The sequence below is a fragment of the Rhinoderma darwinii genome, chromosome 6 (assembly GCF_050947455.1).
Source record: "Rhinoderma darwinii isolate aRhiDar2 chromosome 6, aRhiDar2.hap1, whole genome shotgun sequence".
NCBI lineage: Eukaryota > Metazoa > Chordata > Amphibia > Anura > Rhinodermatidae > Rhinoderma > Rhinoderma darwinii.
Window position 1 is genome coordinate 63,974,699 of NC_134692.1, and position 15,247 is coordinate 63,989,945.

General features: G+C 44.1%; 1 protein-coding gene and 1 long non-coding RNA gene across 2 annotated transcripts in view; one reads left to right on the forward strand and one right to left on the reverse strand.

Annotated features, from left to right (window-relative positions):
- Positions 1 to 2,948, forward strand: part of LOC142655563 (uncharacterized) — a 131,764-nt gene extending 128,816 nt beyond the window's left edge. The window contains exon 4 of the long non-coding RNA XR_012849514.1: positions 2,873 to 2,948. This is a non-coding gene — a long non-coding RNA (uncharacterized LOC142655563). The remainder of the gene's footprint in view (positions 1 to 2,872) is intronic.
- Positions 2,949 to 8,295: 5,347 nt separating this feature from the next.
- On the reverse strand, positions 8,296 to 9,494 carry LOC142656343 (gamma-crystallin 2). Its single transcript, XM_075831250.1, has 3 exons — positions 9,486 to 9,494; positions 9,046 to 9,288; positions 8,296 to 8,571 (listed from the first exon to the last, which is right to left on the reverse strand). Exons 1-3 carry the CDS (start codon positions 9,492 to 9,494, stop codon positions 8,296 to 8,298), a joined length of 528 nt encoding a protein of 175 aa, XP_075687365.1.
- Between the last annotated feature and the right edge of the window lie 5,753 nt (positions 9,495 to 15,247).

Consider the following 15,247-nt stretch of genomic DNA (forward strand, 5'->3'; position numbering starts at 1 on the left):
ACAGGCTCTGATTTTCAGGCATTTTTTGAAGCTTCTTTTAATTTGGAGCTTCTTTTCAGGCATTTTTCATAGTGTTCAATGGAAAATCAGCACCAAAAAACACCTCAAGAAGTGACATGCACTTTTTACAGAGCATCTTTTTACACTCAGTTTTTTTAAACGGCTGCATAAAAAGACGCCCCGTATGAACTAAATACGTTTTTTCCCATTGAGTTCAATGGGCAGATGATTGTAGGCATTCAGGTTCCATTTTTTCAGGCGTTTCTCGAGGCGTAAACACCCCAAAATACACTGCATGTGAACATACCCTAAGAAGATCACTGCATGTCCTTTTCTGGTCCATTTTTTTGCAGTTCAGAACTGCAAAAAATGGACCAGACCAGGGCATGCAGTAAATTTCTACCCACCCATTAACCTCTATTACTCACCAGTCCACAGCTTCCTGCACACAATCCAAAGCAGCCATAGGAAGAGCTTTATAGCCACAGGGTGACGGCCCCTTCACTCAGCCGCTCACGAGCCTCAGCTGCTGCAAGTTCAGGAATTCATTGAGTTAGGCTGGAGCTAGAGCTAGACTTTATTATGTAGTGGACGATAAATTGCTCTTTCTAGGAATTCATTAGGATAAGGCGCTTCATAAAAAAGCTGTGATATCACTGAGTGGCTGGAAAATCTCTTGAATACCGCTATAGTCAAGAGATTTGCTAATGATTTTTATTTTTGTACTTTTTTTTTTTAATCACTACATGCCATGATTTTACAGCTACACACTTGTCAGGAGAGATTTTAAAGAGATTTTCAAGCTACTCCATGCATTCCTCATGGAAAGTGATTAATTGCTCCTTACAAAAAAAAGTCTATTTAGCCCCAGCCTTAGGCCACGTTTACACGAGCGTGATATACGTCCGTGCGACGCGCGTGATTTTCACTGGTGTCGTACGGACCTATGTAAGACAGTCCGTGAGTTTTGCTCAGCGTGAGTCCGCTGAAAAAAACTCACGACATGTCCTATATTTGTGCGCTGTTCGCGCATCACGCACCCATTGAAGTCAATGGGTGCGTGAAAACCACGCAGGTCGCACGGAAGCACTTCCGTGCGCACAGCGTGATTCACGCAACAGCTGTCAAACTCTGAATGTAAACAGAAAAGCACCACGTGCTTTTCTGTTTACAAACATCCAATCGGAGTGTCATAATGATGGCGGCTGCGCGAAAATCTCGCGGCCGCGCATCATACGCTGATGACACACGGAGCTGTTAAGTGCCTTTTGCGCACCCAAAACGCCACATTTTTTGCGTGCGCAAAACGCACACGCTCGTGTAAACCAGGCCTTAAGCTGAGTTCACACGGGGCGGATACACTGCGTAATAGCACGTAGCCTATCCGCTCTGTGCGCTGCAGGGAATTCCGTCCGAAAAAGCGCACTGTAGTGCAGTCTTTCGCCCCGAATGTCCGCTGCGAAAAACTGAAGTCTTATCCCAGGAGACCGCTGCGTGTGATTGGTTGCAGCGGCAGTCACGTGGGATGAAGCGTCATCCCAGGAGGATGAAACACAGACTACTAGGTAAGTTTAATTTTTTTTTTATTTATGAATTCCGTTTTTGCGGCGGGATCGATGCAAACCCGCCGCAAAAAACGGAACAAATGCTATTTGATGCGGGAATTACATCCCCATTGAATTCAATGAGGGAATCCCGTAACATATAAGCAGCGTTTACGTAAAGACAATTGACATGCTGCGGATAATAATATTCTGCACCGCAGGTCAATTTCTGAGCGTTTTTTCTGCTCAGCATTTACGCAGCGTGTGGATGAGATTTGATTTACCTCATCCACTTTGCTGCTACTGTATTTGCTGCGGATTTTCCGCCACAAATTCCGTTGCGGAAAATCCACAGTATTTACTCAACGTGTGAACTGGCCCTCAGGGTCAATGCACACGATGCATATTACGTGTGGCTTTGCCGCATGTATTTGCGTACGGCAAAACCACTGCGTAATAGAGTACCGACACAGTCAATGAGATTCCAGGAAATCTCATGTATACGCTGCAGTATTTTTCCGCACGTAAATTGACCTGCGATGCAGATTTTAAAATCCACAGCATGTCAATTTGTCTTGCGTTTCCGCTTGAAAATTGTATCTGCCTAGTGCTGTGTAAAAAAGCACCAAAACCCGCATCATGAAAATGCTCCAAAAAACGCATCAAAACGTAAAAACCGCACTGAAAAACGCATAAAAAACGCACGATTAAGTGTGTTTTTTACCTGCGAATTTCGTGCATATTGCTGCGGTTTTGGTATGTATTTACAGCAGCAAAATACACAACGTGTAACAGGCATACCTCCCAACTTTTGAATTCAGAAAAGAGGCACATTTTAAGCCACGCCCCCTAACCACGCCCAATATCCCGCAAGAAACACATCAAATCATGGCAAGATACTTCTTCAAATAACAAGCGCATATTCTCACTGCGGATCTCTAGACTGTATGGATATCACAGATATTATGGGTCATTTTATATCGTCTTTGTGTTACTTTTCCTAACTTGGGTATAATATTTTCTCATCATGGCAGCAGCAGCGGCAGGACAAACCGAAAGGCTGAGAGCTATTAAAGTCAAGAGGGAGACCCTATGGTGGATGACTTTTCAATTGACAGGTAGCAGAGTTACATGATTGGGATTTTTTTTTTACAGTTGTGTATCTCTGCTACCGGTCAATGGAAAAATCATCCACCAGAGGAAACAATTTTCCCCATGGCGGAATACCACAAAGAAACACCTGGGAATCAGACATTTTTCCCTGTGGTGGATGACTTTTCAACTGACAGGTATCAGAGTTTTACTAATTTTATTTTTTTGTTTTGCAGGTTCCGCTGGACTGTTTGGACGCAGATTCGTTGGACTACTGCAATGATCTACGTTTTTTCTTTACATAAAATTGTGAAAGAGGGTTGTGTGGTAGAGTTCTTATTTCAATAAAAAATATTTTGCTGGGTGCTAGGAAGAGCCAGGTATGATCCAGTACCCGACCATCTGTAGTGACGGGCGGACACTGGGGCAGCCGTGGGCTGTCATTATTAGGCTGGGAGAGGCCAGGAAAAGTGGCCCTTCTAACCCTGGTAATGCAAGGCTGCTGCTGTGTTGTATCTGGCTGGTTATGAAAACGACGTGGAGCCCCCCCCCCATTTTTCATAACCAGCCAGATCCAACATAGCGGCAGCAGCCTAGTATTACCAGGGTGGGAAGAGCCACGGGTTCTAGCCCTTTACAGCCTCCTAAAACCAACCTGCGGATACCCCAGTGCCAGCCCGTCACTACAGATGGTCAGGTACTGGATCATACCCGGCTCTTCCCAGCACCCCTGGTGGCGGTGGGTATCGGGGTAATAATGGGGGGATAGTTGCAGCCTTTTTACCGGCTAACACTAAGCCCCACCTTAGTAATGGACGCGGTCAGGCATCTGCCATTACCAAGACGCTATTAAAGTATCAAAAAATAAAGTTGGGGGGGGGGGGGTTGTGTGTAAACAGCCAGACACAGCCCCCCCTGTAGATAGTGCCAGACACAGTCCCCCTGTAGATAGCTCGACACAGAGTCCCCTGTAGAAGGCGCCACACACACAGCCCCCCTGTAGATAGCGCCACACACAGCCCCCTGTAGATAGTGCCAGAGATCGATCTCACGGCGAACAGGTTCAGCACCAAGGTAGAAACATTTTGCTCACTTTATCAGAGAGACAATCCTTTGGCAGTGGATGCCCTGTCCAACCCTAGGAGGTTCAGGCCGGCCTAAGTTTTCCTCTTGGTTTCCATGATACCCAGAGTATTGATGAAAATCCGGCAAGACCAGGCCATGGTAAAAGCCATCATACCGCTCTGGCCCTAGAGGTCATGGTATTCCCAACTCATTCAGATGAGTTGCGGGTGTTACTGGAGAATTTGCCAGAGCAGAACTTGGTGTTGTATAGCACATAACTCTGCCAGGACCTTAAAGGGAATGGGTCGCAAATTAAAAAACGTTTTTAAGAAAGTTACTTATTTTTATTGCATTTTTTTTTTTGTTATTTTGGTGTATTTTTTTCTTCCACAAGGTGGGAGATATTAAAAATTAAATAATAATTTGACAAGTTTTCCAATGTTGGCATCCAGAGGGAGCACTTCCCAGAATTACAGCAAGGTGAATCAGGTAAAGCAACCTGACTCACAGCTGCTGTAAATGTGGGAGGGAGACTCACCTCCTCCCTATTTGTGACTACAAGCCAAGAAGAGGTGTCTTCAAATTGTCAACCAGTGTACAACTGCCATTTTGGGAGTGGTTTTACAAATGGTAGCTGGCAGCAGCTACAGGACACACCAAAAGGCTAAGAATGATGAAAGTCAAGTGGAAGACACTGTGGTGAATGACTTTTCAGTTGACAGGTTCACACGGCGTGTATTTGAGCTGTTTTTGAGGCATTTTATGCACCAAAAAACGCGTGAAAAAAAGCGCTTGATTAAACTTCCCATTTCATGAATGGTAAAGCGCGCTGTTAGTACATACAATGCGATTTTCTGCGCGAAAAAGATGAGTCGGGTCAATTCTTTTGTGCGTAGAATTCTCAAAATGTTCCCATAGTCAGTGGGAGTACTAATTATGCACCGAAAAATGTGCAAAAGGCGTTTACAAAACGTGTCAAAACACACGAAAAACGCCTGTATTTTAAAAAGCGCTCCACAAGAAACGCTAGTGTATTTGACACGTTTACACATCAGGTTTTGTTTGAGCGTTGTGTAAACATGCCTTAAGGAAATTATTTTTCATTGATGTCTAGTTTCTATTGTGCTGCAGGGAAGAAGACAGAAGACTGCTGTAGGTAAGTTTTTTTATTTTTCATATTACTAACTTTTTTTGTTTTGCAGGTTCCGCTAAAACGTTTATACTATGTCATATATTTGTCATATGTCATATATTTGTTGGACTACTACGTTGTTTTTTTTTGTTTTTTTTTAATGGTTACTGAGGGTTGTGTGGGGGAGTTTTTATTGCAATAAAAAAATATTTTCTTAGACACTGGCAGGTTTTTTCTGCCTCCCATTAAAATCAATAGGAGGTCAGAGGCTGAAGCTGCACCAAGAAAGGACACACCGCGCTTTTTTCCCGTGAGCGGCCAAAAGCCGCACGGGAAGAATATGACTCTGCATCACATTGAAATCAATGCAGGGCTAATTCGGGGGTTTTATGGTGCTGATTCCGACGCGGTTTCCGCGCCAAAAATCTCTGTGTGAACAGGGAGTTCTGGCTCTGCTTTTCAATTGAATTATTAGCGCCTTAGTAATGGCAGTTGTCTGTTTGACGACGTCCATTACTCAGTCCGGGTCTTAGTGTTAGCCAGTAAAAAGGATGCAACTAACCGCCCATTATTATCCACCGCCACCAGGGACAAAATAAAGCAGCCGCAGCCTAGCATTACCAGGGTGGGAAGGGCCACAGTTTTTGGCCTTTCCCAGCCTCGTAATATCAGCCTGCGTCCAACCCAGTGCCCGACCATCACTCCAGATGGTCAGGTACTGGATTGTACCCAGCTCTTCCCCATACCCCTGGTGGCGGTGGGTACCGGGGTAATAATGGGGGCTTACTGCTAGCCTTTTTGCTGGCTAACACTAAGCCCCTGACAACTGCCATTACTAAGGCGCTAATAAAGTATTTAAAAAAAAACGCAGACATAATGTATTTTCACACACTTACTAAAAAACGTCTGAAAATATGAAGCTGTTTTCAAGGGAAAACAGCTCCTGATTTTCAGCCGTTTTTAAACAAACTTGCGTTTTCGCTGCATTTTTTAGGGTCGTTTTTTTAGCTGTTTTTCTATAGAGTCAATGAAAATAGGCTCCAAAAACATCTCAAGAAGTGACATGCACTTCTTTTCACGGGCGTCTTTTTACGAGCCGTTATTTCAAAACGGCAGTGGAAAAAAACGGCCCATCGGAACAGAACGCCATTTTTCCCATTGAAATCAATGGGCAGGTGTTTGGAGGCATTCTGCTTCCGATTTTTCGGCCATTTTTCGGCCGTTTACGGCCCGAAAAACGGCAGAATATAAGCCATGTGTACACACCCTTATACTCACCTACAACAGACATCTGTCTTCTCCCCTGCGGCGCAAATGAAACTAGAGGTTAATGAATTGGGACAGGAACTAGAGATGCAGCAGAAATATTAATAGTTATTAGGCATATAGTTATACAGGCAGTTGCTCCAAAAGAAAACAACACACCACCCGCAAACGCCCCACACACACACACACACACACACACACGTACCCTGCGCCAGACACACACACACACACACACACACGTACTATCCCACACACACAAATTTACCCCCATACGTACACACCCAAGCACCGCCGCACACATCCCCCCCACACACAAACCACACGCACCCCCACGCACACACGTAACCCCCCACACACCCACTTACCCCCACATGTATACACCCACGCACTGCCACACACATTCCCCCCACAGACACAAAAAACACTAAACACACACAGGCACGCACACATACAACCCCACAAACCCCCCCCCCACACACACACCCACCACCCATACAAACCCACCAAACACGCACCGGCTCAAACCCCACCCCCCAACCTACCCCCTCACACACACGTCCCCCGCTCTTACACACACATGTATGATGGATGGGCAATTTGCTTATATTCTCTGTATTAAATTACATTATTAAATATCAAGCATGCCGAATTACGAAGATATTTATTCTCCATTTTCGAATGACTTTTCTTCTACATAGTTCTGCTTGAGTCTGCAAAAATATGTTATTATTGTGTATTATTCTTATGTCCTTCAAAATGTTCAAATGGCAGTCCGGCTGAACGCCCAGACATAAAATGAAACTATTTATTTTTATCTTATGTACTCCTTAAGACTTTGTCCATGGGAAAGAATAGCTTACACCACTCTATTGTATGCTTGTCTCCAGGTGTTACCTGATGTCAGCATTTTAATGAAGAATTCTACTAATGCATTTGAAATATTCTCATGGTCTGCTATTGGCTGAATCAGAGTTATTGTCAGATTGCCTCTGATTGGTTAACCTCAAGCCTACACCCCTTTTGAATGATATTATTGTAATTGAGTTTGGCAATAAACCTCAGAGGAGTATTTCGAGCATACCAGCAATGTCTGTGGGTTTTATTTGTCCTCTCTCATATCGATATGAAATCTCCTGATTAGGATGCTGGATAAAGTTCTTGGTGTGAGTGCCGGTTGGAACACTCCTCTAGATTTCAGTCTAATATATTTTGAGCCATTGACTTCCACAACAAAAGCTAATACATCTATGTCAACATTGTCTGATACAATTCAGTTTTTTTGTTCCTGAGCTGCATATTTATGTTTAGTCTTTCTTGCTATGGAAAATACAGATGAATATTTACCCTTTTTGTTGTGTGAAAAGGAGCTTTAGGCCCCATGCACATGAACATAGACTTTGTCCGTAATTATACTTTGTATGGCAACACAGGCCGAAAATACTGGTGGCTGTCTGCGGCCGGCCTTGCCTGTAATTACGGCTCGTGATTACGGGCACGGCCATGTGCAAGGGGCCTTACACTGTAAATGTCTTTGAAATGTGGAATCAGGGGTAAAATAGCCCAAGAATATTTGAAAAGTTAATGATGAGTTAAGTGAAATCATAGTGGGATAAGAAGGAAAATACAACATAATTTAATATTATTTGTAAAGTATAAAATTTAGGTTGCACCAGACAATCGGATGTACAATGTAATTTTAACCTCTTCCTGCGCCACGATGTACTATCGAGTCGTGGTTTTCGGAGAGGGCTCATCCACTGAGCATGCTCCCTACGTAGCAGATGTCAGCTGTGTTTTACAGCTGACACCAGGTAATAAGCGATTGTGCTGTTCCTGGCTGGTTAACCCCTTAGATGCTGCAATCAAGCAGCAACTAAGATGTTACAAACAAGGGGGCACCCCCTCTGACAGGCGTTGTATGCACTATTTCTTAAGGACTCTTTATTTGGTTGCTGTGTGTATTTAATCCTAATCAAAATGTAACATATGCAATGTATTCCTTTAACTACTAACAGATCTAACAGCCAAAACATATAACCTCGAAATTTCGTTAGTTATAGTGCCTAAAAAAATTATATCTTTTAATACATCGTCAGTGGTATAAATAATCAAAAATACATTATGAATGGTTTCAGAATCTTTAATTTTTATTATATTTGAAGAGGAAATATCATCTCTGAATCAGAATCAGGCAATTTAGCAGACATCCTGTACTTTTCTGAAGGAGCTCACTCTTGCATTGAGGGATCCCCAATCGCTGAAGCGCTTGTATTCTCCAGGCTTCAGAAAATATTGTCTTCCCCGGTAGTTGGGCTGCTCATAAAAGATCCAATGACCTTCAAGCACATTACAAGAGTTGATGTCATGATTCTTAAAGAGCTCAAAGACAGAAGGACAGTCTTCTAAAACTTCCAGCATTTGACCTCTGAACTCTTCTTTCTCATAGATCTTCAGTTTGTGAGGTCCTCTTTGCTATAGTAGCAGAAAATAATATAAATAATATTTTCAGATAAAAGATTCATTCTAACTTCATGCATTGTTTTATATATGTTTATAGGATAGATGATAGATAGATAGATAGATAGATAGATAGATAGATAGATAGATAGATAGATAGATAGATAGATAGATAGATAGATAGATAGATAGATAGATAGATAGATAGATAGATAGATAGATAGATAGATAGATGATAGATAGATAGATAGATAGATAGATAGATAGATAGATAGATAGATAGATAGATAGATAGATAGATAGATAGATAGATAGATAGATAGATAGATAGATGATAGATAGATAGATAGATAGATAGACACTTGTCTTTTTTATTTTGTTTATTTTTTACTTATGTTGAGTTAACTTTACACACAATCAAATCAAAATCACAAAAACTGATAGCTAAAATACAGTATAGGACATGTACCATATTATGCAAAAACCTACCTGTGGTATAGCCCGGCAAGACCTGATGGAGTCACTGAATCCCATCCATTGCTGATAGTCAGGATATTCTCCCTTCTTAAGGAAATACTGGTGACCCAAATAGTTAGGCCGCTCATACAGCATCCAGCAGCCATTATCTACTCGGATGGAATTACAGCGGCTGAAGTAGGAATGGAGGTCAGCACAGTCACCACTGCACTCATAGCAGCGACCCTGGAAGTTCCTGTCCTCGTAGAAGATGATCTAAGTTAAAGACAAATGCTTTAAATACTGATAAAATATGATGTGTATTTAAGCACATTTTGAAAAGTATTATATTGACAAATAGATCTTCTAAATTACTTTTCCAGTTATATATATTTTCAACATTCAGAAAAATTACTTAAATATTACATTGTAAAACAATTTAGAATATATTATAAAATGTATATATTTTTTACCTTTCCCATTTTAGCTGGACTCTGGATACAATTCCCAGTACATAGTGCACTGCCTTGTAGCGCTTATGTACATCTCTAACCATGCTCGATCTGCAGAATTTGAACAAAGGGGAACATTTTCTGTGCAGTCAGGGAAATTTTCTCACCACGCTCTATCTTTACAATTAGGTGGAACAATTGAAATAAAAAGTACTTTTTAGATATTCTAGCTGTTATTTAGACCATTTAAAAGTTGATATTCTCATATGTAAATATTATATAATAGTTATAATTCAAATATCTAAGCAATTAGACTTAAAGGGGTTATCCAGAGCCAGAAAATGTTATGCCAATCATCTAATCACATAAAATTAGGTGACTTATTAATATAGTGTTTATAACTGTTGTGCGCTGATTCCCCGTCGGAGAACACAGTCACGAGTTCTCAGAAGTTCAGTCGGTTTTTTTCATTTTGACCACACGCCGATACAGGCCCATGTGACCAAGATCACTCTCCTCTTCTTTGGTGTTCGTGTGTCATCAAAGCATTTGACCGCAAGGGAGCTGGTAGTGAAATGATGCAAAAGAACTAAGCCAGCCCTCTTCTTCCACAGCGCTGTCTTGGCATTTCCTCTACCAGCGCATGCGCATTGTAAGAACAGAGTGGAGATGAAGGAGCTGAGGGGAAAGAAGTGGGTGATGGTATTTAGGACCTAGGGTATGTTCACACGCAGAGTCAAAATCATCTCAAAATACGGAGCTGTTTCAAGGGAAAACAGCCCCAGATTTTCAGACGTATTTCACGGCATTTTCCGCAGCGTTTTCACTGGGTTTTTTTACGGCCGTTTTTGGACCTGTTTTCAATAGAGTCTATGAGAAAACGGCTCCAAAAGCGTCCCAAGAAGTGTCCTGCACTTCTTTTGACGAGCCGTCATTTTACGCGCCGTATTTTGACAGCGACACGTAAAATGACAGCTCGTCTGCACAGAATATCGTAAGACCCATTGCAAGCAATGGGCAGATGTTTGCCGACATATTGGAGCTGTCTTTTCAGGTGTAATTCGAGGCGTAAAACGCCTCCATTACGTCTGAAAAGAGGTCGTGTGAACATATCCTTAGGGTGCTGAATCTGCAAGTACCGCCTATTATCCGGAAGTTTGTGAACGGCAATAGAGTTTCACTGAAGTGCGGTAAGTAACGATAAAATATGTTTTTGTGCAAGCAGACTACATTTATCAATGTATTATATTTGTGTGTTTATTTTTTTATGGTCCCCAGATGACCCCTTTAAGTCTTATGCTCTGTTCACATTAGAGTCATTGCTTTCTTTCTTAAATGAGATAAGACTGCTTATACGACGGATACATTTTCAAATGGATCCCAAGGAATCCTTACAGATCTCATTGACTTAGTTCCTTTATCTGGTTTCCAACAGTTTTCTGCTGTTTTAGAAAATAAAAATAGCGCAGTAGGGTGGGTATGACATATTGATTCCACTCACCAGCTCCCGTACCAGAGAGAAAACCCTCTCTGGAGGGTGGATAGTTAGACATATATTTCTTTATATTGGCAGCAGTGGTTAAGGCCCGTAGTGGTGTGCACGGGATATGATTTGCAGCTCGGACGGCCACAGAGTGTCACCCGCTACCGCCCTCAAATCACGGGCCGTGCACATTGCCGTGTGCATTAATTTCAACGAGCCTGGACCACAAAATGCGGCCGTAATAAGACATGTCCTATCGTTTTGTCAGGCTCCCGTGCAATGCACGGACCGTGAAAACCACAGTCGTGTGCATGGGCCCATTGAAATGAATTGCTGCAGCAAAAATACGTTCGTGTGCATGGGGCCTTACAGTTTTGCCCTGCTGTACTGGGGTCGTAGGTTTGATCCTGACCAATGGCAACATCTGCATGGAGTTTGTATGTTTGGGTTAATTGGCCTCCTATGAAATTGGTCCTGGTGTGTATGTTGAGATAGAGAAATTAGATTGTGAGGCATAATGGTGAAAAAGACTGATTTGCAGTGTGCTGTAATATATGTTGGTAATGGTGCACTGAATGGGAAATCTGACGGGTTTGAAATGACCTAAAGATTTTTTTTATATATCGTCCATTATCTATTGGATTGTACTTACATAAAATCCAATTGATAATATCCGGCATCACATACCTCTTCTTGTTCCCGGGTTCTCTTCACCGCCGGGCATTGCCGCACTGGGCAATGCTGGCCAAATATTAGCCTTATTTTACAGGAATACAGAATTCAGAACACAGACTGCAATAAATATCAGGTTGCATTTGGCTGAAAGACACTGGGGCTAACTCTAATTCTGTATAAGGGGCAAAATGTGCCTGGCACTGTACCAGGTGCCAGTGGCGTAAATATAGGGGTCACAGCGGTCGAAATTGTGACCGGGTCTCGAAGTCAGGGGGGCCCGCGGCCCCTCGCACCACATCAATGAAAAGTTACTATAGTAACTGGGGCCTAGGTAATAAACTACATGGGTCCCTGCTTCTACAGTAACTGACAGTACTTACCCCCCTCTTTCGCAGCTGAGGTTCTGACGTTACAGCGATGTCACTTTCTCGCAATGTGAATCGCCAACAAGGACGTGTCAGTGATTCACAGTGTGAGCAAGTAAGGGAAATGAAGGGGAAGAAGCGCTTGTATGATCACTGCAACCCCTTCAAAACCGCTGAACTCGGGGGTCCCAGGAGTCGGACCCTGACCCATCAGCTATTGATGGCCTATTCTGAGGATAGGCCATCAAAGTTTAGGAACTGGACAACCCATTTTAAGCCTACCGTGTGTTAGGCTTAGATACATGGCCCCAACAGACCGTATATACTGTATAAGTCTCACGAAGGGTGTGTGGACCCACTGAGCCGTACCGCCTTGGCGATAAGTCAGCTGAATGTCTATAGTTCGTATAGGTACCTGTGGCAGCTCAGACAGCAGCAGGGCAGGCTCGGCTAGGACTAGGCAGCAGGTAAACGTCAGGCAAGGTGAAGCAGGTCAGACATGGAATACAGCATGGCACGACTTTGGCACAGCACAGTGCTCGACCAGGATGGTATGGAATGCAAGGAACAGGAACTGAAACAGGTACAGGTAAAGGAACAGGAAGCACACTAGGAGGCCATCACATAGACAAACTAGGAAACATCAACAACGCTCAGGCATAGAAGCAGGGGGCTGGACCCCTCTTATAGTCCAGTGTACTCACGGGTCAAAGTTCATGAAAAGTCCAGTATGCACGCTGGCCCTTTAAAAGCAGGCATGAGCGTGCACGCGCATCCTACGGGATCCAGCTGAGGTGAGTGTAAGCGAGCGCTGGCGTCTCCTGAGGAGGAGGCTGCGGCTGTCAGGAGGGGATTGGAACTAACAGCCCGCAGCCACGGACATTACAGTATCCCCCCTCTTACGCCCCTTCTTCTTGGGACCACAGCGAGAGAGAAACTTCAGAAGAGTAGGAGCATTGAGGTTCTCCTCTGGCTCCCAAGACCGTTCTTCAGGACCAAACCCCCTCCAATCCACCAAATAAAAGGTCTTTCCTCTCACTTTTTTGGTGTCCAGGATCTCCTGAACCTCAAAGGTGTCTGAAGGGCCGCTGGAGGCAATCACAGGGCTAGGAGTCTTAGTGAAGCGGTTCAGAACCACCGGCTTCAGGAGGGAGACATGGAAGGAGTTGGGGATCATGAGGGTAGGAGGCAGCCGAAGCTTATCGACGGCAGGGTTGATCTGCTGTAGGATCTCGAAGGGTCCGAGGAACCAGGGAGCAAATTTGCATGATGGCACCCTTAGTCGGATATTCCTGGAAGACAGCTAGACCCTCGTGCCAAGAAGAAACTGTCGAGGCTCTATTCTCCTTGTGTCAGCCTTCCGTTTCATGCAGTCGACTGCCATTAGGATGGAGGACCGAGTCTGCTGCCAAATCTGTAGGAAGTCTCTAAAGGTGGAGTTAGCCGCTGGAACCACGGAAGTATCGGGCACCGGAATAGGAATTTGTGGGTGCTGGCCGTAAACCATGAAGAACAGCGTATTACTTGTGGACTCGCTGGTGTGATTATTGTAGGAGAACTCTGCCCATGGGAGCAACTGCACTCAGTGATCATGCTGCTTGGAAATAAAGTGGCGTAGGTAGTACTCCAATATCTGATTAATCCTCTCAACCTGACCATTGGACTGAGGATGGTAGGCTGATGAAAAGTCCAATTTCACACCGTGGAGTCCGCAGAGGGCTCTCCAGAACTTCGAGGTAAACAACCCCCCGATCAGACACAATATGCTGCGGCAAGCCATGCAGGCGGAAGATGTGCTGGATGAACAGCTTGGCCAGCTGAGGAGCAGACAGAGGACCGGTCAGAGTAATGAAGTGGGCCATCTTCGAAAATCGGTCCACCACCACCCAGATAGCACTGCATCCAGCAGAGAAAGGCAGGACCATAAAAAAGTCCATAGCTATATGGCTGCACATACAAAACAGGAAGAAACAAAGTCCATAATGTCCTTGGGCAGCATGGGCCACAGGAAATGACGAGCAATCAGATCCCGGGTCTTACAGACCCCCGCGTGACCTGCCAGTCTAGAGGAGTGTGCCCAGCAGAGGAATGTCCGCAACTTGCAGGGGATTAACAGAGATAATGCAAGACGGATCAATAATATTCTGTGGACTCTCCAAGGTGTCTTCCGTCCCAAAAGACCTGGACAAAGGCCTCGGCCCTCACATTCTTGTCGGCCGGGCGATAATGGAGCTCAAACTGGAACCTGGTAAAGAACAGTGACCACCTGGCCTGACGAGGATTCAGCCGTTGGGCCGTCTGGAGGTAGGTCAGATTCTTGTGGTCTGTAAAAATTAGGATCGGATGAGCTGCGCCCTCTAGTAGATGTCTCCACTCTTCCAGGGCCAATTTGATGGCCGGTAACTCCCGATCCCCAATCGAGTAGTTGCGTTCTGCAGAAGAGAAGAGCTTAGAAAAATATCCACATACCCTTGACTTGCCCTTGGGAACTTTCTGGAATAGGAGTTCACCAGCACCGACAGAGGATGCGTCCACCTCCAACGAGAACTGCAGAGAGACATCCGGATGATGGAGGATAGAGGCTTACGTGAAGGCACTCTTCAGGCTATTGAATGCGGACTCTGGCTCGGGAGTCCACACCTTGGCGTTCATACCCTTCTTAGTGAGGTTAGAGATGGGAGAAGTCAGTAAGTAGAAGTTTGGAATAAACTGCCTATAAAAATTAACGAATCCCAAAAAGCCTTGTATGGCCCTCAAGCCTTGAGGACGTGGCCATTCCAGAACAGACCTTACCTTCTCAGGATCCATCTCGAGACCTCTATTCAAGACGATGTAGCCCAGGAAGTGTAGAGCATCTCTGTGAAACATGCACTTCTCCAACTTGGCGTACAGACGATTCTCCCTTAACCGTAGCAGAACTTGACGACATGTCTCTGGTGTGTCATAAGATCTGGAGGAAAAATCAAGATGTCATCAAGGTAGACTACTACACAAACATAGAGGAGGTCACGGAAAATGTCATTCATAAACTCCTGGAAGACCACGGGAGCAATACACAGGCCGAATGACATTACTAGATATTCATAGTGTCCATCACGGGTGTTAAATGCAGTCTTCCATTCATCACCCTGGCGAATCCGGACTAGGTTGTAAGCCCCACGCAGGTCTAGTTTAGAAAAAATCTTGGCACCACGTATACGATTAAACAGTTCAGAGTTCAGTGGCATCGGATATTTATTCTTCACCGTGATCTGGTTGAG

Excerpts from the sequence above, each read along its gene's own strand:
- LOC142656343 (XM_075831250.1), bottom strand. Across the intron at positions 8,572-9,045 it reads CTTGCCGGGCTATACCACAG|CAAAGAGGACCTCACAAACT; the intron begins GTAGGTTTTTGC and ends CTGCTACTATAG.